The 22,572-nt window shown below is 36.3% G+C and overlaps 1 protein-coding gene across 3 annotated transcripts in view; it reads right to left on the reverse strand.

Moving 5' to 3' along the window:
* Nucleotides 1-22,572, reverse strand: part of HERC4 (HECT and RLD domain containing E3 ubiquitin protein ligase 4) — a 149,953-nt gene that overhangs the window by 49,737 nt on the left and 77,644 nt on the right. For all 3 annotated transcript variants that reach the window (XM_006835820.1, XM_006835822.1, XM_006835821.1), the window contains 7 exons: nt 21,606-21,766; nt 17,128-17,204; nt 16,548-16,672; nt 12,046-12,105; nt 11,815-11,926; nt 11,132-11,321; nt 9,654-9,826 (listed from right to left, as the gene is read on the reverse strand). In XM_006835820.1, coding sequence (XP_006835883.1) covers nt 9,654-9,826; nt 11,132-11,321; nt 11,815-11,926; nt 12,046-12,105; nt 16,548-16,672; nt 17,128-17,204; nt 21,606-21,766 — 898 coding nt within the window. The remainder of the gene's footprint in view (nt 1-9,653; nt 9,827-11,131; nt 11,322-11,814; nt 11,927-12,045; nt 12,106-16,547; nt 16,673-17,127; nt 17,205-21,605; nt 21,767-22,572) is intronic.

Below are 22,572 nucleotides of genomic sequence, written 5' to 3' on the forward strand. Positions count from 1 at the left end.
GGAAACCCTGTACAGGGTCGCTATGGGTCGGAACCGACTCGACGGCACTTCACAACAACAACAAGTCGGGGCAGGAGTGGGATCTATGTAGTAGCACTAAGTAAGCCTTTTATAGTTTGTGCATGGCAACACTGTCAAGTAGCTTTAAGAGAAAAGTGTTCCAAAAATATAACTTATAAACTATTTTCCTTAAAGAAGACAAGTAAAACTGTGGCAGCAGATGAGAGGTATAGAGTAAACAAAAAAGAGGCAGGCATATAAGGAAATGCCTACATTTAGTAGAAGAAAATAGCCTACAAAAGAACCAAAGTAAGTTGATCTTTGATCCAAACTAAGTACGTTAGTTTACCATGGAAAATAGTATAGACCTAGATGGTGGAGCTATTGAGAACCAGTAGCTTCTTCACATGTTGATCTTTGTTTAATAGAGAATGCTATAATTTTACAGCAATATTTTTTTTAACTTACCCTTATAATATACACATAGTACATATGGAAAAAAAGAGAATGAAGGAAATCAAAGTCTCAAAGAAAAAGTAGTCCACAGGACTAATAGACCACATGAACCATGGCCTTTTCCAACCTGAGACCAGAATACTAGATGATGACTGACAGTTCTGACCAGGGTCACAACAGAAGGTTCCTGTAAAAATACAAAAGGAGAAAAAGGAAAGCAAAATTCCAATTCTTAACAAAGACCAGACCTACTGAACCAACAGAGACTAGAGAAACCCCCTAAAACTATTGCTCTGAGATATTCTTGGAACCTGGAAGTGAAGCTATTTCTAGAGATCATCTTTCAGCCAAATAACTGTAGTTGTTCGGTGCCACCAAGTTGGTACTGACTTATAGCAACCCTATGCACAACAGAACAAAACACTGCCCAGTCCTGGGCCAACCTCACAATTATAGGTACGTCTGAGACCTTCACTTCTGCCACTGTGCCAATTCATCTTGTTGGAGGTCTTACTCTTTTTTCTTTATCTCTGACCCTCCACTTTACCAAACTTGATATCCTTCTCCAGTGACTGGTCCCTCCTGACATGTCCGAAGTAAGAGAGACAAAGTCTGGCCATCCTGGCTTCCAAGGAGTACTCTGGCTGCACTTCCTCCAACACAGATCTGCTTGTTCTTTTGGCAGTCCATGGCACTTTTAATATTCTCGTTCAACACCATAACTCAAATGCATCAATTCCTTATTCACTGTTCAACTTTCACATGCATATGAGTTTACTGAAAATACCATGGCTTGGGTCAAGTGCATATTAGTCCTCAAGCTGACATCTTTGCTTTTCAACACTTTAATAAAAATGTCTTGTGCAGCAGATTTGTCTAATGCAATACATCATTTGATTTCTTGACTGCTGCTTCCATGAGTGTTGATGGTTGAGCCAAGCAAGATGATGTATTTGACAACTTCAATCTTTTTTTTCATTTACATGATCATATTTATTGGTCCAGTGGTAAGGATCTTTGTTTCCTTTATATTCAGGTGCAACCCACACAGAAGGCTGTGGCCTTTCATCTTCATCAGCAAGTATTATAAATCCTCTTCACTTTCAGCAATCTAGGTTGTATCATCTGCATTATCGCAGGTTGTTAATGAGTTTTCCTCCAATCCTGATGCCACGTTTTTCTTCATATAATCCAGCTTCTCGTATTATTTCCTCAGGATACATATTGAATAAGTATGGTGAAATAACAGATTGGCTAATAAGATAAACATTACGACCTGAAAGTAATTATTGTTGTTAAATGCCATGGAATCACTTTTGACTCATCGTGACCATATATAGGGTTTCCAAGGCTTTAAAAAAATCTTTCGTGGGAGCAGAAAATCTTATCTTTCTCCCATGGAGCACCTAGTGGGCTTGAACTGCTAACATTGTGGTTTGTAGTTCAGTGTTTATCCTATGAAGCCACTGCACTCCCTCAGGAAGTAATATGCTCCTTTAAACAACCAAATATATGAGATCAAGTGGTCGATATTTACCCAAAAGCAAAGATGAAAAAGCAAAAGGGGGAAGGGACTCAGTATCAATGGAAATAGAACCAAGAAAACAATGAGGATGCTGACACATTTTGCAAATTGCAACCAAAGCCACTGAACAACTTGTATAAAAATTAAGTGGAAACAATTTGCTATGTAAACTTTCACCTAAAACACAGTATTAAAGAAAAAAAGAAAAAAAAAAACTAGGTTATTTTAATTTCTTAAATTAAAAAAAAATTTTATTGAATTTTTTAGTGAATTATGTGGTACTTTACATGGAAGAACATTAGCTTTACATCCATCCTATTGTATATCGTTACACTGCCATGGTTACAATCCCCTTCATGCATCATCAAACAACCAAATGGTACACCCTACAAACCTGCCCCCCAGTTGTCAGAACACAGCCCCTCTCCCTCTCTGGGTCTAGAGTTCCCAGCCACTCCATCTCTCCAAGTCATTGTCTCTGCCTCCATCTCTGGCGTCACTGCTTCTCTGGGTAGGGTCCCGTATTCCACTCTTCTTCCTTGATTGTCCCAAGGATCTCCGCTCCTGGACCGCAAAGTCAAACAGTCCCCTCCTTTTGCTACAAAAAAGTCTACCTTTACATTTCCAACCCTCACAATCAGTCCTGATAGTAACTATTCACTACTGTACCACAAGAGTCCTATCCACATCTCCTTTCATCAGCCCCGTCCAGACAGACTGGATACTACTCAGTGAAGAGTCTACCTTCCTCCATGCCCTCTCGATCTAGGCTTCCTCTTGAAAACTTGTAAGCTAGTCACTTCTTGCCTTTGTAGACCCACCCCCCCCACTTTGGGTAGCCAATGTCCAAGTTGCCCATCCTGTCTACCTTGAAAACATTAGGTTTTTATAATTCCCATGCTTTTCAAACTTTTGCTCTTAAGTGGCTCTCTGGCAAAATGCAGTAAAGACATTTAGTACCACCACTGTCCCACCTCCTGCCACACTGGGGATCAGGTCTTTAGTATGTATAGCGAAACAGCAAGCTGAAAATTTCACTGAAGAACAGATTCTACCTTAAAACTCATTCAAATTTTACACTTCAATAAAACAATAGCTATCATTATGAAACACTAAGCAAACTTCAGGTACATCATTTCATCTTTAAAACAGTTCCATGAAATACTCATTATATGGATGAGTATGGTTAAGATTCAGAGTTCAAGAAATGTTAAGTAAGGTCATAGAGTGGACAGAACTAGAAATCTAACTCAGGCCTAACACATATAAATCCTTTACTATAAGTCTCCAATCATATTCCTTAATATATGCCCATATAGATGTTGGTGTTGTTGTTAAGGCCCATCGGTTCTGATTCACAGCTACCCTGTATAGGGTTTCCAATGAGTGGCTGGTGGGTTTGAACTGCAGACTTTGCAGTCCAGTACATTACCCTGCAGCACCACACCAGGGCTCCGTTATATATATATTTACACACAAATATGTATGTGTGTAAATATATATGGTCATGTATTTAGTATATAAAAACACAAATGTGTTTTTTGTTTTCATGAAAATATTTGAAATTATTTTCCATCAAGTACAACCAATGCTTGATTCTGTGGCTTACTTTTGTGGGTACAAACAATTCAGTTTAAGACGTATGTATTTTATAAGATTGTTTTTACTCTCTAAGGTGACACTTTTAATCCCTCTATTCATTGACAAAAGCATTTCGAGCTGTTTGTTTCATTGTTGTGATCAATTTTTATCTGATACCAGGGCACTCCCACCACTCATCTGTCAGTTTGTCATACTGTGGTGGCTTGTGAGTTGCTGTGCCACCGGTATTTTAAATACCAGCAGGGTCACCCATGGTGGACAGGTTTCAGATTTCAGTTTCGAAAGACCATGGGAGCACTGAATGGTTTAAAATTAAGAAAGGTGTGCAATAGGGTTGTATTCTTTCGCCATACTTATTCAACCTGTATGCTGAGCAAATAATCCGAGAAGCTGGGTTTTATGAAGAAAAACGTGGAATCAGGATTGGAGGAAGACTCATTAACAACCTGCGATATGCAGGTGATACAACCTTGCTTGCTGAAAGTGAAGAGGACTTAAAACATTTACTGATGAAGATCAAACAGCACAGCCTTCAGTATGGATTATATCTCAAAGTAAAGAAAACAAAAATCCTTACCACTGGACTAATAAACAACATTCTTATCAATGGAGAAAAGATTGAAGTTGTCAAGGACTTCATTCTTTTTATTTTTTATATTGAAGTTGTCAAGGACTACATTCTTCTTAGATCAACTATCAACACTCATGGAGACAGCAATCAAGAAATATTGCATTAGGCAAATCTGCTGCACAAGACCTTTTTAAAGTGTTGAAGAGCAATGTCAGCTTGAGGACTAAGGTGCTCCTGACCCAAGCCATGGTATTTTCAATAACCTCATATGCATGTGAAAGATGGACAGTGAATAAGGAAGACTGTAGAAGAACTGATGCTTTTGAATTACGGTGTTAGAAGACAATATTGAAAGTGCCATGGGCTGCCAAAAGAAAACCAATAGATCTGTTTTAGAAGTGCAGCCAGAGTGCTCCTTGGAGGCCAAGATGGCCAAACTTCATCTCTCATACTTCGGGCATAATGTCAGGAGGGGCCAGTCACTGGAGAAGGATATTATGCTTGGTAAGATGGAGGATCAGAGAAAAAGAGGAAGACCCCCAATGAGATGGATTGGCCAAGCGACTCAAGCGTGGCAAGAGTAGTGAGGCTGGCCCAGGATCGGGTAGTGTTTCATTCTGCTGTGCATAAGGTCGCTATAAGCCGGTACTGACTCGATGGCACCTAACAATAACAACAACCAGGGCACTCATTGGGAGAAGCTTTCAGATGAAGGGTACCAAGTTTACATATGAGAATCAAAACCTTAATCTTAGAATTTGGTGGTGTTATTAGGAGCCGTCAAGTCAATGCCAACTCATAGTGACCCCTCCCTATGCACAACAGAACAAACCACTGCCTGCCCTTGTTCTTATAAATGAAGTTTTATTGAAATACAGCCCCACCAATTCATTACATATTGTCCAGGGCAGATATATGAGAGCTGAGTAGCTGCAACAAAAATATGGCCCACAAAGCGTAAAATATTTAGTATCTGGTCTTTCACAGAAAAAGATCGCTGGATCCTACAGCAAAGTATTTTTAGTACTGTAGTCAGCTAAATCACTAGCCAAATACCTTCTACTGAAACAGAAATATAAGTAATAGTTACAGGTAAAAAAGTTTAACTTTAATCCTTCTAATATTTACTTATAAATGTACAGAATAACCCTTAACCCCACCGAACTCTAAATTTAATGACACTTAGAGAAACCAATTCATGCCCCATTGACCTCTGATATATTCTCCTCTCAAAACTTTTAGATTTAAAATGGCAAACTGCAGTGTCCTTGCAACTGTTTGTTTGCATATTCTGAAAATCGACAGGCTATGATACACAAGTTTTGAAAGCAAACAAACAAAAAACCTCTATCAGAACAAAAATTAATGATTCAAAAACCAAGTTTGGTTTAGGAACAATAGGTTAATTTCAGTCAAACTTAACCTGGAGGGAAGTGGGAAAGGAGAGGACTATGGCTAAGAGTTGATTAGTTATAATGGTTTCATAACCACAGAAAAAACATGCGAACACTTTTAAAACAAGAAAATCAGAGACTGAACAGAAGACTGATTCAAAAGATTATGCAAATTTATTTACAAAATCAAGTTTAAAAAATATAAAATCTGCATGTGTTGAAGGAAAAATTAACAATTAAAATGTTTTTTCTAAGATCCTCCCTCAATCCTTGTAACTATGAATTATGTGCTCTCATAGCAGCCTACATTTCCTCTCATCTAGCACTTAACAGACTGTATCATAAATTATCATTTATTTGTATGCATAATACAACCCTTTGGTATTCAAAACTCAACAAGGGCAGAAATCACATCTTTTGTTATCATTGCATCTGTACTGTCTTATACAATGATAAACACATAGTGGTTGTTGTTAAGTGCCGTCGAGTCGATTCCGACCCATAGCGACCCTGTATAGTGTTTCCAAGGAGTGACTGGTGAGCTTGAACCACCGGCATTGCAGTTCAAACGGCTTTGCAGTCTGGCGCATTAACCCACAGCGCCACACCAGGACTCATAGTAGGCATTAAATAAATAAGTGCAAAATGAATTAAAAAAGAAATCATGTGGTAGAAATTCAATTAACCTATACATTCCATATATCTATCAAAATAAAACTTAAATATAAACTGATTTTGCATTATAGTTTTGATTTATAAATCTCAGTTCTTTGATCATAACACTTGTTTTGTGTTAAAAGTTTTGACTTACAAATCTCAGTTCAGGGTTGGTATATGCCTTATGTCTTATCTGATTTTATTAAATGGTTCTTTGTAAAAAAAATTATTTTAATCACTGGTTTAGAAGATCATATTATATACACAATTAGTCTAGACATACTTGGTTGTCTTTTCTTTTAGCATCACAGTATCTCTGCAACACACTGTGTAAAAATTCAGAAACGATTGAATAACCCAATTACTTGCCAGAAAACTCATTTATCTGAAAAGAGTACAACCACTCCTGGCAGTAGGTACCAAAGTATCTTTCTTAGGAAGCCATTTGGAACACCAGAAATGACTTTTAATGAAAAGACTTTCCACAGGATATGACACAAGGGAGAAGTACATGCATACATCCTGAAATGACTCGGAACACACAGTCCTATTCTCTCTAGTTCCTAATCCTTCTAGGGTTATGCCAGGAATTAATTGTTTTAGATTTCCCCTTATTCTTAACCATGGAACAGAGAGAAGGAATATATAGTTGTCAGATGTAAGCTATTTTTGAAAAGCATGTTTCTGATAAGTAACTTGGATTTCTCTTAAGATGAAAATGAATTACTGGCAGTAATATTCACAGATATCTATTTATAGAGAAGTTTTCTCCAAAAGAAAGGAGTAGAAGAAAGGTAAATGATTGCTCTAAAAACTCCCAGACAGAGATGCGTAAGAAGTTGGTATGTGATCACACAATTTAAGTATGTAATCATTTGAAACAAGAATTCAGTTTCCTCATCATCCATATAGATCAGATAAAAAGTGGTGTTTTCCCCATGCAAATGGTGGTGGTGTAGTAATGAAAGCAATGCCTTACAGTGATATAAAAAAGTTTTTGAATTTTAAGTGTTTTCACACATATTATGTAATTTGAATAACATGTCAATCCTGAGAAAATAACAGGTTAGACATGCTTATCATTCTTTTATAGATAATTCATTTGCAAACATGATAAAGATAAAGGCTTTAATACATTGATAGGAAGTAGCCCAGGCAGGTTTTTGATTTCTAGTCCAGGGCCCTTACCATAACATGCTGGTATTTATGATTATGGAATTAAGGACTCTTGGCATAAGATCATAAATAAGAGTAAACTCCCTTCTAGATATATGATTATGTATTGCAGAGAGAGAAAAATATTTAAAAAACAAATAAACAAACAGGGACTTTGGAAGTAGATCTGGTTTCCAACTCTGCTATTTACTGGTTTATGAACTTTGATACTGAGGTTCATTTTCCAGTATACAAAAAGGGGCAACAATATCAAGTATATGGGGTTAAAAAGGTTAAAAGTGAGTAATATATGTAAACAGCTTACATATAAATTAATAATTTATGTAATATATGTAAACAGCTTACAAATAAATTAATGTACAAAGGCAGTTCTAATCTTGGCTATTGGTGTTGATGACATTGTTAAGTACCACTGCGTCAGTTCCAACTCACAGTGACCTTGTATAGTTTCTGGAGGGTATGAATCTTATGATTAGCAGTCCTCTGCTTATCCTACAGCCCTTATTTTTCCTTCCCCTTTAACTAGCAAAAAGTTAGTATCCTCATATCTACCATGACTCCATCAAAAAGGACTCTGGAGATGGAAACCCACAGGATTCATCCTCAACAGAGATCAAAACTTCTGAGTTACTCATACTGACTAAAGTTACTTGATCAAATTCTACATGAAGTTGCAACAGAAAAATGTTTCAGTTTCTTTTACCTTTCTACCCTCCCCTTTTTCTTGTGGTAAAAGGAAGACATTTTTAAAACAGGAAAAGGTAATTTTTAAAAGGGAGAATAAAAATGAGCAGAAGGGAGAGAAAGGGGGATAAAATAATTATTTGGGAATACGATCCAGCTGAAAAAGGGATTTACCACCAAAGTAGCATGAAGAGTGAATCCAGAGGAAAGGAAACAATCTCATTAATCTCTCGAATCCTAAGAAAAGGCAAACACAAAGATCCATCACATGAAATTAAGAGTACCATCTTAACAGCAGCTTACTGCAGAATCTAGTTAACCTTGAAATGCTGTAAGAAAGACTTGATCTGGAAAGAGGTAAACATGACTTATTTCCCTAGGAAATAAATGACCATTATTCCTTTAATTATAGTAAGAGAAATTACTTGTTTTAGTAGGCTTGGACATACTAAATACAAAGAATAAATGTGTTCAGAGAGTTAAGTCGTTGAAAAAATATCCAGGAGCTTCACTGAAAGACTAAAAAGGAAAATAAATGGCATATAAAGGTCTTTTCTTAGAACAGAATATCATCTTATTCTTTCATCATTTACCTTCAAATTAAGCAAGAAGGATCTGAAAACACTAAAGAAGTTATTAAGGAAAGGAAATAAAAGATCAAAGGTTCATGTGAACTGTGTAGTTACTTGAGAGACTGAAAACATATGCTTCTCCCTTAGGTCAATGTCTCATGGACTCTTAAATAGCATCTCAAGAATACCAAATGGCCTAACAGAGATATACCTACCAGCTGTCACTCTACTTCTTCGTATAACTGCTACAAGTGTAAAGGGTAGTACTTCTTACGCTGGGAAAAACGGCAGGAGAGAACAATAGGCAAACTAATGAATTATGTATGTTTCTCATTTTAAGTTGTGATTTGTTTCAAATGAAATCTACTTTTTTTTTTTTTTTTTTTAATCTTGTACTTTGACTGACTGACACCATCAGTATCCAATAACAAATGGTCACATGAGTTTAAATGTTCAGAATCATAGCTAGGACCAAGCCTTTTTCATGTAATTGTTGTTGCTGTTGTTAAGTGTCATTGAGTCAGATCTGACTCTTAGCGGGCCTGTACAGGATTTCTAAGGCTTTAATCTTCACAAAAGCGAAAGTCTTATGGCTTTCCCACAGAACGACTGGTGGGCTCAAACCATGGACCTTGTGGTTCACAGTCCAGTGCTTATCATACGGAGCCACCACACTCCATCTATAAATATGAAAGATGTATTACTTAAACTAGCAAATTATGGTCTTCAGAAGAAAATGTAAGACTTCTAATTCATTAGTATGCTATTGTTCTGTCCAATTAAGACAAGTTTATAGATAACATGCCTGACAAAGTCAAATGAGACCAAAATTCTAAACTACAGATATGTTACTTCTTTTTTGAAAAAAGAACAGATGACAAATTCTCCCAAATGCTACAGCATATATTTTTTATGATAGTGATAGTCTAAAACTATAATATACTGTTAAAAATAACAATTATCAATCTGTTAGTAGGAATGTGGAAAGAGGAAAATAAAGGAACTATTGAACCTACCCTATGTAATATTTCTAAAACCTTTAATGCAGTATGAAGAAAACTGTTGAAAATTCTTCTTTCAGAAGGGGGAATGCCGGTCTTGTAGAGTTTCAAAAGATGTACCACAACTTCCTTAAAAAGTTCTACTATCTTGAGGAATAGTGGAGGTTCAAGTACTGACCACCAGTTTTCTGTTATTAAAGGGTGAACATGCAAAATAAATGAAAAAAAAAAAAAATCACAATTTTCAAAATCATACTGACTTTTTTTCTAAAGCAGAGGGCTTTTTTTTTTTTTTTTTTAACCCCTTGAAACTCCCAGGAAGATACACATAACACAATATTTTGTACAATATTTCTCAAACTTATAAACCTTTCTCCAAATGAGAGATTACTAATGCTAAAAGCTCAAAGAAATAAAGTATGAAATTGAATTTACATTCTTATTTTCCTCAATTATATTAAACATGTACCATTATATTAAAACCAGTTACAAGCAGGATTTTGTATATTAGAATTTTAACATTTAAACAAAACACACGTGAAATTAATTATATTGGTCTATTACTTAAGGATCTTTTCAAGTTTTAGCTTTAAAGTTCACTTAACAGAAGTACCATCTTTAAAAGTGCACGGTACTCCTAAAAATTAAACACAGAAGCTGAACACTCTAAAGCATAATATTTATGCCCTTTCCCACATTCACTATTAGTAGTTATTAATGTTAGTAAACAACAGCACAATCCTAAGAAATGGGTAGAAAGAATATAACCATCTGATAGCAGGAAAGCATGTCTATTTTGAGTCCCTGCTATACTTTTCTAATACTGGCTAATTCACTCAGACACCTGGATTCTACCCCTTGCCTGTTGTTTCCTTTGCTTATTCTCAACCTAAAACTTCTTGTCTTAATTTCATTACTTTTATACATTTCAGCTCCACATATATGGAAAATACTATTAGGAAGGAAAGCACTGGGTTAAATGTAGCAAGCAAAGGCCAGGAGAGAGAGCTGGAATCCATACAAGTAAAAAATCAAGGTAAGAAAATTCTACGCCAAAAAAATAGAACAGAGACAGAATGGCAAGATCAGGTAAGCAGTAGAATCTGTTCTCCAACCAGAGGAATAAAATGAAACCTCAGCAAGTGTTGAAGACACAAGGCAAAGGGGCTGGCATTAGACTTTAAAAACGATTTACTCTACCTTCTTTACTAGCAAGGTCATGTGCAGCGGATGAGACAGGGGAGTATGGGGAACAATTTGTATCTTTCCTGACACTGTCTCTGCTGTTGTGTTTAACTAAAATGCTAACTTCTAACACGCTTTCACTACAAATACTAGCATCAAATGAGCAGACTAAAGCAATAAAAGCAAAACCAAATTTATCTTTTCCTAAGATACGTACAGCAACAAAATTTGTAATGGCAAAACAGTAAGAATATTTGGGCATTTACACTGAAAGAAATGGGTTCAAAAAATAATTCTAAAATTCTTACCAAGTACTTTGAGTGGAGCCTTTTCCAAGTTCACAAGAGCTGTACCAAAGGGAATTGCTATTGTTGTGAAATTGTTGGAATCACTCATCAGGGGACATTCTGGTAGAGTAAGGTAAAACCTCAGCGCTTCGACATCAGGTAAGGAGCTAGGGAGTTTAGGAATAAGGTTCTTTTCCAAACTAGCTGCCACCTATATTTTGACAAAAAGTAAAACCCAGTTAATTTATGAATGAATGCAGTTTCAAAGCAAAAAAGGAAAAGGAAAATCTTGTACTACAGCAAATGTGAAACAGTGCAAAAGATATAGCACACGACAATGTATTACAATGAATGTATTTTGGAGAACAATGAAAATTAATGCCTAAGTATGATAAGAGACCACAAAAAAACTTGCGTGCAGATTTCAATTTAAACTATTCATATCTATAAACCTATAAAAACACTTACCCTACAAAGTAATGCTAAACAATTAAGGGCTTATTTAAAATGTTTGGAATCTAAGTCACATATACATTACAATGAAACCTCATCATTCCAATTTTCATATTAGTGCATTTAATAAAATCACACAAAGTACATCAGAGTAAAGAGCTGATGACACTAGAAAGCTAATTATGCTATAAACGTAAAATAACATGGAATCAAACACTTACCAGGCTACATAATACACTTTAAAAACTAACCTGCTGAGATATTTGAGGATGATCAGGTTGTATAAGTTTGTGGAATAAAAGCCTAGCAGCAGTCATATCAACCCCAGAAAATTTGGTGCCTGTCCTATAGTGATCATCATTGCTTAAAACAAAATAAAACAAAACACAGATACATAAATTTTATAATTCAACTCCAATTTCACTTCTTATTTAGCATAAAAAACGTGAAATATTTAAGCATTCCAAAGAACTGTTTCTTACCTAACAGCTAAAAAACTTCCATTCAGGCACCCAAACGAAGAAAATGTTCCATCTATTTCACTACAAAATTCAAATATTCAGAAATCACAAAATGAGTAATTATGTTTTTTATCTTTTTTAAAATTGAAATTAATGTTTAATATTCAATGGTACAGAACATGCCTCTGACAACAAATTACACTAAATCAGAATAATTAAATTACGAAAAATTGATTCAATAATATAAATATACTTGGTATCAGTTACCCTACACTTTCTCAAAGATTACTTTCAATCCTTCTGATTCATCAAAGCAATGTGATATTCTTTTGAAAACCAATCTTTTTTTTTTTAAACAGAAACATGAGCACTTAAGTTTTTAAATTCCCTAAGTTGTAAACAAACTGGTTTACTAATTTTTTTATTTTTTAAGTTTTTATTGTGAATTGGGTGATAGTTTACATAGGACAACATCAGCTTTACATTCATCCTATCGTATTTTGTTTCATTGCAATGATTATAATTCCCTCCATGCATCATCATTCAACAACATTTGCTTCTATTACCTCTGTTGTTTTTTGTTGATGTAAACTGAAGTACTCAGGAATATACAACCATTTAAACAACCAAAGGATACACCCTGCAAGCCTGTGCTCTGGTCATCAGCACACAGCCACTCTCCCTCCCTGAGTCTAGGGTCCCCAGCTGCTCCACCTTTCTGCATCGTCTCTGCTTCCATGTCTGTGGGTTGCTAATTTTTTATTTTGGGGGGGGGATGGCTGATTTTTGAAGCTCACCTTTTCAGCTTTTCAAAAATTATTTTGAGAAAACAATCCAAAATAAAAAACTACCTGTCAAAGCCTTCTACCACAAATACCAACATCAGCAACAAACAAAACCCTAAGTACCATGTTAATCACTAAGCATTGTGGACAGAGCTTCAGACTAAGAACAGATGGTAGTTGTTGTGTGCTGTTGAGTCAATTCCAACTTACAGCAATCCTGTACAGGGTTTGAACTGCTGAAATTGCAGTCACCAGCCCAGTGCTTATCCTATAGCACCAAACCACAGCTCCATTAAGAAGAAAAAATAGGGATTAGTAATTGAAAACCTTATGAATAGAAGCAAAACACTGACACAGTGCCAGAAGATGTGACCTTTAAGTTGGATGGCTCTCAAAATTAAACTGGGAAAGAATTGCCTCCTTAGAGAAGAGTCAACCTTAACAACGTGGATGGGCCTTCATTTGCTGATGGGAAACAAATAAAAACAGAAGAAACAGCGGCAAACATCTACTATAATATAAAGTATGATTCTATGAAAATTCAGTCATTAAAAATGACATGGAATGGAAAAAGATTGATATACTAGGCATGAGTGAACTGAAATTGTCAATGCTGAATCAGATAATCATATGGCTTCCTATGCCAAGAATGACAAACTCAATGCCAAGAGGAATGGTGTCACATTCATTGTCCATGATAGAATAGTACCTAAAAGTACCTATAATGCTGTCTGTGATAGAATAGTACCTATAATTATTATTCAAATTTATGCAACAACCACCAAAGCCAAAGAAGAAACTGACAAATTCTACCAAATTCTGCAGTATAAAATTGATCAAACATACTTTGCATTGATAATCAATCACTAATGTTTGGAATGCAAAAGTTGGAAACTAAGAAGGATCAATAGCTGAAAAATATGGCCTGGATGATAGAAGTAATGCATGATTGAATTTTGCAAGACCAACTTTTTCATTGTACATACCTATTTTAAACAACATAATGTGTACATGGAATCACAGGAATCAAATAGATACATCGGTGGGGAGTGATGATGGAGAAGATCAAGACCACCAGCCAAAACAAGTCTAGAGGTCAACAGTGTAACAGACCATCAATTGTTCACATGCAAGTTCAGGCAGTAGCTGAAGAAAAATTTAAGCAAGTCCACGAGAATCAAGGATAGTTTAAGAAGATAAAGTATTATACTGAAATATTCAAAGACCTGGGATTAAAAACCAAAGAAGAGCACACCCAGCCATTCTCAAACTGAAAGTACTGAACTTGCAACACTGAAGGTTCCTATGGACAAAATATTGAATGACACAGGAAGTATCAAAAGAAAATGAAATACAGAGTAACAGAATCAAAAAGACCTGGTCTATATTCAACCATTTCAAGAGGTATCATATGATCAGGAATCAATAGTACTGAAGGAAAATGTCCGAACTGCACTGAAAGTATTAGCAAAAAGCACGGGTCCAGGAACTGGCAGAATACCAATTGAATGTTTCAACTAACTTATGTACTGCTGAAGCACTCAATTGTTTATGCCAAGAAATGGGGAGGACAGCTACATGGTCAACAGAATGGAAGAGATCCATTATTGTGCCCATTCCAAAAAAGTCACCCTATAGAATGCAACATTATTAATACCACACATAAGTAAAATTTTGCTGATGATAATTCATAAAACAGTTGCAGCAGTACATCAATAAATAGTTGCCAGAATGTCAAGCTAGATTCAGAAAAAACGTGGAACAAGGGATATCACTGCTGACATCTGATGGATCTCTACTGAATGTGGAGAATACAAGATGTTAACTTGTGTTTTATTGAGTATGGGTAAGAATGGGAATTCCAGAACACTTAAGCTTGCTCATGTGGAGCCTATACATACACCAAGAGGCAGTAATTAAATCAAGGGGATAACGTGTTGTTTAAAATCAGGAAAGTTGTATGTCAGGGTTATGTCCTTTCATCATCCATATTCAATACGTATGGTAAGTAAATAATCTAAAATGAGGGATTATATGAAAAGGAAAGAAGTATCAAGATTAGAGAAAGGTTCATAAATAACCTGTCATATGCAGATAATACAAAGAAGACTTGAAGCATTTACTGCAGAAGACCAAAGAAAACTATTTTTGGTATAGATTATAAATCAAGGTAAACAAAAATCTTCACAAGTGGACCATTAACAACATTACAATAAATGAAAACAAGATTAAAGTTGTCAAAGATTTCATTTTACTCATGACAGCAGCAGTCAAGAAATCAAAATGTACTGCATTGGTCAAATCTGCTGTTGTTAAAGAACAACGATGTCACTTTGAGGACGAAGGTGCAACCAAGCCATGGTATTTTCAATTGCCTCATATGCATTTGAAAGCTGGATAGTGAATAAGGAAGACCAGAGAATAACTGATGCATTTGAACTAGGGTGTTGGCAAAGAATATTGAGAGTATCATGAATTGCCAGAGAACCAATTTGTCTTGGAAGAAGTGCAGTCAGAATGCTCCTTCGAAATGAGGGGGACGAAACTTCATCTTATGTACTTTGGACATGTCGTCAAGAGGGACCAGTCCCTGGAAAAGGACATCATGCTTGGTAAAGTGGAGGTTCAGAGAAAGTGAAAGACCCTCAACAAGATGGACTGACACAGTGGCTACATCAATGGGCTCAAACACAAGAACAGTTCTCCAACACCATAACTCAAGTGCATCAATTCTTCTACGGTCTTCCTTACTCACTGTCCAACTTTCACATGCATATTTGTTATTGCAACCCTCTGTAGGGTTTCCAAGGAGCAGCTGGTCAGCTTGAACCACCAACCGTGCAGCTGAAACAACTTTGAAGTCTGACGCATTAGCCCACAGCGCCACATCACGTGTATATAAGGTTACTGAAAATACCATGGCTTGGCTCTGGCAGCGTTGCTCTGCTGTACGTTCATTGTAGGGTTGCTATGAATCGGAGACAACTCAATGGCACCCAACAACAATAATGAACAAAATATCCAAGAAATAAATAATATCCAAATGATCCAATAGTATAAAAGTTAAAAGATAATGAACACTATGAAGTCAGAAGGAACACATTTCAAACTCAGTCCTAAAGTGGCTTTAATTAACATTCTAAGTATTAAGGTATGTTTATGTGTATGAAAAGGAGCCCTGATGGTATAGTGTGCTAGTATTGGGCTGCTAACTGTAAGGTCAGTGGTTCAAATCCACCAGCCACTCCATGAGAGAATGATGAGGCTCTCTTCTTCCATAAAGATGGACAGTCTCAGAAACCCCAAGAAGCAGTTCTACTCTGTCTTAAAGGGTCACCATGAGCCAGAACCAACTCAATGCAGAGGGTTTGTTTGCTTTTTATGTTTATGTGTACACGACAAGTGTAAATTACAGAAATTTAAATGAAATCTTTACAACCATCTATTATATAATAGGAGTCCTGGTGTGGCGCTGTGGGTTAATGCGCCAGACTGCAAAGCCATTTGAACTGCAAGGTTGGTGGTTCAAACTCACCAGCTGCTCCTCAGAAACCCTATACAGGGTCGCTATGGGTTGGAACAGACTAGATGGCACTTCACAATAACAACAGTTATATAATGAAACTTCTCGACATTTATACCTTTATATAAATACCATATTTAAATGAAAAACCCCAAGTAAAAGTTGCTCTGTATTTTGGGAGTGTTCATGTCTGTGTAGTTAAAAGTATTTCTTACTTTGCTATCTCCACAGGAAACCTTCCAGAAGGGTAGCTCAACCATTTTTGAACTAGAGTTTCATTTACAGTCCAGATCTGCTTTGAGGAATCAGGACATCTAAAATCATCTGGTGGCCCACAGTTCTAAAATTTAAAATAAGCAGATTAGTCAAGGAGGAAAAAAGATACTATAAATAAAATCATGACATTTTCCCATATTTACAAAAATTAAACAAAACAGAAGTAAACTATTGTGTGACTGTTGCTAAGTAGTGTAGAATTGGTTCTAACTCATAGAGACCCTGTTTCTGAGGCTGTACTACTTTTTGGGAGCAGAAGGACTCATCTTTCTGCTGAGGAGCAGTGATGGACTTGAACTGCTGACCTTATGGTTCACAGTCCAGTGCTTATCCTATGGAGCCACCGCACTCCCCAAATAACTATTGAACTACTAAAACCAGAAAACAGTCTATTTTAAAGATCTAAGAAAAAAGATTTTTTAAAGCAATTATTTGTAGTGATATGTCTCCAAAAACACATTTTAAAATTCTTCAAAATTATTTGATTCTTAGCAGCAACAAGACGACCATATTTGTTACCTGTGGGCTAGAGTAATGTGAAAAGCTTTGATCTCCACCTGAGAAAATTCTTTTTACACAGAAATAATCTTCATAATCTGTATTTAAAAAACAAAACAAAACAAATTAATGAAAGCCTAGACTTCAACCACATTTTTTAGAGCACTAACTACACTTACACAGGAAAAAAACACCAAGTCAATGTTTCCAAATGTACAATCCACTCTCACTAATTTACAATCTTTAAAAGTTATGCCGCCGTTCAACCCTTCTTTTCTAAATGGTTCCTCCCTCATTAACATAAACCCATTGCCCCTTAAGGATCCTATGTAAGTTTTCAAGTTGATGTTGTCAGTCTGATCATATATGTCAATTTGACCATACATATATGTATGTGTGTGTGTGTGTGTAATATATATATAAAGTCAAACTCACTGCTAATGAGCTGATTCCAATCTTTTTACTTTGTTGTTAAGTGCCAGTGAGTTGGTACTGACTCACAGCAATCCTATGCACAACAGAACATAACACTGCCCAGTCCTCAGCCAATGTCACAATCGTTGCTGTCTTTGAGCCCATTGCTGCTGCCACTGTGCCAATCTATCTTGCTGGGGAGACTTCCTTTTTTTTCTTTGACCCTCCATTTTATCAAACATGCTATCTTTCACCAGGGATTGGTCTCTCCTGATAATATGCCCAAAATATGAGAGACTGAGTAATGCCATTCTGGTTTTCAAGGAGCATTCTGGCTGTACTTCTTCCAACTTAGATGGGTTTGTTCTTATGGCAGTCCATGACTTTTAATATTCTCCTCCAACACCATAAACCACATGCATTAAGCCTTCCTTATTCACTGTTCAACTTTCACATGCATATAAGATTACTGAAACTACCATGGTTTGGTTCAGGCACACCTTAGTCCTCAAAATGATATCTTTGCTCTTAAACACTTTATATAAAGTGGTCATGTACAGCAGATTTGCCTAATGCAATACATCATTTGATTTCTTGACTGCTGTTTCCATGAGCATTAATTTGAGCATAAGAAAGTCTTTGACAACTTCAATCTTCTCCACTTACATAGATGTTGTTTATTGTTGACGAGTGCCGAAGATTTTTGTTTTCTTTACATTGAGGTGCAACCCAGACTGAAGGCTGTGGTTTTTGATCTTCATCATTAAGTATTTTAAGTCTTCTTTGCTTTTAGTAATCAAGGATAGATCATCTGCATATCACAGGTTGTTAATGAGCCTTCCTCCAATCCTGATGTCATGTTTTTCGTCACATAATACAATTTCCTGGATTCTTTGCTCAGCATACAGACTGAATAAGTATGGTAAAACAATACAACCTTGGCACACAGCTTTCCTAATTTTAAACCATTTGGTGTTCCCTTGTTTTGTCTGAACTACCTCTTGGTCTATGTACACGTTCCACATAAGCACAATTGTTTCACAATACTCATTCTTGGCAATGATGTTCATAACTTGTCATGATCCATACAACTGAAAGCCTTTGCACAGCCAATAAAGCACAGGTTAAGCATCTTTCTGGTATTGTCTGCTTTCAGTCAAAATTTATCTCACGTTAGTAATGATTTCCCTCATTCCACATGCTCTTCTGGATTTGGCTTGTACCTCTGGAAGTTCGCAATGTATGGCTACAGCTGGTTTTGAACTGTCTTTAGCAAAGTTTTACTTATATGTAATATTAATCATATTGTCTGATGATTTCTGCATTCCATTGGGTCACCTCGCTTTGGAATGGGCACAAATATGGATCTGTTCCAGTCAGATGATCAGGCTGTTGTCTTTCATATTTCATGGCACACATGGGTGAGTACCGCCAGTGCTATATTTTTGTTGAAGGATTTCAATTTGTACTTCAATAATTCTTGGTTCCTTGTTCTTTGCCAATGCCTTCAAATGCACCTTGGACTTCTTCCTTCAGTGTCATTGCCTCTTGATCATATGCTACCTGTCGAAATGGCTGAACATCGACCATTTCTTTTTGGTACAGTGACTTTGTATATTCCTTCCATCTTCTTTTGATGCTTTCTGTTATCATTCAGTATTTTGCACATAGCATCCTTCAAAGTGTGGAGACTTGAATTTTTTCTTCAGCTCCCTCAGCTTGAGACATGCAAAGCATGTTTTTCCCTTTTGGTTTCCTAACTCCAGATCTTTGCATGTTTCATTATAATGTTTCAGTGTCTTCTCAAGCTGCCCTTTGAAATTTTCTATTCAGCTCTTTTACTTCCTCACTTCTTACATTTGTTTGATCTCTATGCATCTCTATGCTGGAGAGCAAGTTTCAGAGTCTGTTCTGACATCCCTTTTCCTTCTTTCTTGTCATCTTAATGATCTTCCTTCCTGTATGATACTCCTGATGCCATCCCATAACTCTTCTGGTCTTTGGTCATTAGTGTCCAATGCATCAAAATCTGTTCTTCAGATGATCTCTAAAATTCAGGTGGGATTATGTTCAAGCTCATATTTTGGCTCTTATGGACTTATTTAATTTTCTTCAGCTTGAGCCTGAACTTGCATAAGAGCAATTGATGCTTTCTTTTACAATCTGCTCCTGGCTGATGATATGGAGCTTTCCCACTCTCTTCCCACAGATGCAGTCAATTTGATTTCTGTGCATTCCATCTGATGCAGTCCATGCGTAATCATCTTTATGTTACTTTAAGAAGGTATCGGCAATGAAGAGGTCATTGGTCTTACAAAATTCTATCTTGCAATCTTTAGCATCGTTTCTATCACCAACCTATATCTTCCAACAACTGATCCTTCCTCTGTTTCCTACCTTTATATTACAATTGCCATTAATTATCAATACATCCTGATTGCTTAGTTGATGCATTTCAGACTGACGAAGTTGCTAGAATTCTTAAACTTCATCATCACTGACCTTAGTGACTGGTGTGTAAATTTGAGTAACAGTGTTATTAACTGGTCTTCCTTGTTATTGTTATTAAGTGTCGTGGAGTCAGTTCCAACCCATAGTGTCCCTGCATAGGGTTTCCAAGGCGCAGCTGGTGAGCTTGAACTGCAAACCTTGCAGTTCAAACGGCTTTGCAGGCTGGCACATTAACCCACAGCGCCATACCAGGACTCCATGGTCTTCCTTATATGTGTATGGATATTATCCTATCAAAGACAGCGTTATACTTCAAGATACGTCTTGATGTGTTCTTTTTGAGGATGAATGTGACCCCACTCCTCTTCAATTTATCATTCCTGGCATAATGAACCACGTGATTATCAGATTCAAAATGGCCAATAAGAGTCCATTTCAGCTCCCTAGTGCCAAGGATATCTATGTTTATGCATTCAAGAACATGTCAATAGTTTCAGGGATTCATACAGGTCCCTTGGCTTCAGAAAGTCTGGAAACCATGAGAATTTGAATTTCTGTCTGCATTTTCCCTTTCCATCAGGATTTTTCTAGAGAATCTTTTATCAGAAATGCTAAGAAATGGTAACTGGTTATTACCCAGTTCTTCTGCTCTATGGCAATGGAGGCAGTTGTTTAACAAGGCATTTAGTCAAAGACTTCATTTTCTCCTCCTTTTCATGACTATTCTTCTTTCCCGTTGCTCTAGGCACACAGAGACCAACCAACTGCCTCAAATATGCTGTACGATTTTTTTATGGATCACCTAACATCAGTAGACTTCTCATCCATGGAGATGAGGCTGACCAAATGTTGCATATTAAGTAAAGCCATAAGCACAAGCAGCATCTGGTAAGCTTTTATAGCTTTCTTCTGTTGGGTATACAAGTTAAATGCATCATAGATACAATAAATGAAAAACTCCTGAAAAACCATTTTGGTATAGTAAAACAAATATGGGAACAGAAACTATTTCTTGCAGCAAGTTTTAAAAAAAGTGAATGAGATAACATCATTTCAAAATTGTAAATCTTTAATAGAAAATTAATGTCAACCAAAAAACCACAATCTACTGAATAAGAATATAAAATAAAAATCAATTAATTATAGTTATAGCTAAAGCAGCAAAAATAAATTAGCAACTACCATTTTTAATACTTTGAATAGGTAAACAAGAGGATGCTTCAAAAAGTTCACGGAAAATAGAATTAGAAGATAATGGACTTTTACCATGAACTTCTTAAAGCTACGTCAAATATTAATATGGCTTAAATTAAAAAAAAAAAAAAAGGCGAAAAAGAAAAGAAAATGGCATATAATTAAAAACACACTAACTGGTCCTAGTCATGTAGCCAACCACCATGCTTCATATACCCCTGTCCACTGAAACCACTTTTATTACTTTATTATGCAGTTTCCTTGTGCATATAAACAAGTTAAATAATAAACACACATTCTTCTGCATCTTACTATTTCACTTAATGATATGTCTTGGAATTCTTCCATTTAAGACATAGAAAGTCTCATCGTTTAAGAACAACATTTTAATTAAGAACTGTAAAGTGTATATCAAAGCTTTAATTTATACTAAGACTTACCAATGTCTGGTGGACACTGCCCGTTATAAGGTAACCAATTTCCTTTTACAGTGAAAGGACTTTTCCTGTTGCTTGTTGAACCAGTTCCTAGCTGCCCATTACCACCAAGCCCAAAAGAATAAATTCGTCCTGACGAAGGAACAAAAGCAGAAGTGTGCTGCCTAGAGGAAAATGATAGAAAACTTCAGACTTAATAACACTTTACAAGTAATTTGTTTTAAAAAACATAGCAAATATTAACTAATGAAAGTATTCTCCTAAAAAATAAACTTATCAATAAAAACTTTTCTGTTCTTTAACAGCTTTAGGTTACACTGAATGAGGTATTCCACGGAGGTAAACAGAAAAAGCACAGTCCAAAAAATTTTCAGAAAGACTCAAAATTTTAAAAGGCACAGATGCACCCTGGAATCCTCTCATGACAAATGAATCTTAACTAGAGGAAACAACCAAGGATGTTCACCACCAACACCACCCTTCCCTACCTGTCAAGTTCTAACCTAGTGCTGTGGTCTATGTTGTTGTTGTTAGGTGTCATCGAGTTGATACCAACTCATAGCGACCCTATGCACAACAGAATTAAACACTGCCCAGTCCTGGGCCAACCTCACAATTGTTGCCATGCTTGAGCCCATTGATACTGCCATTTTGCCAATTCATCTTGCTGGGGGTCTTCCTCTTTTTCTCTGACCCTCCGCCAGACCAAATATGATATCCTTCTCCAGTGACTGGTCCCTCCTGACAATATGTCCAAAGTATGAGAGATGATGTTTGGCCATCCTGGCCTCCAAGGAGCTCTCTGGCTGCACTTCTTTCAACACAGATCTACTGGTCATTTTGGTAGCCCATGGCACTTTCAACATTCTCCTCCAACACCATAACTTAAAAGCATCAATTCTTCTACGGTCTTTCTTATCCACTGTCCAGCTTTCGCATGCATATGAAGTTACTAAAAATACCATGGCTT

This window comes from Chrysochloris asiatica, unplaced genomic scaffold (genome assembly GCF_000296735.1).
Source record: "Chrysochloris asiatica unplaced genomic scaffold, ChrAsi1.0 scaffold00020, whole genome shotgun sequence".
Classification (NCBI taxonomy): domain Eukaryota; kingdom Metazoa; phylum Chordata; class Mammalia; order Afrosoricida; family Chrysochloridae; genus Chrysochloris; species Chrysochloris asiatica.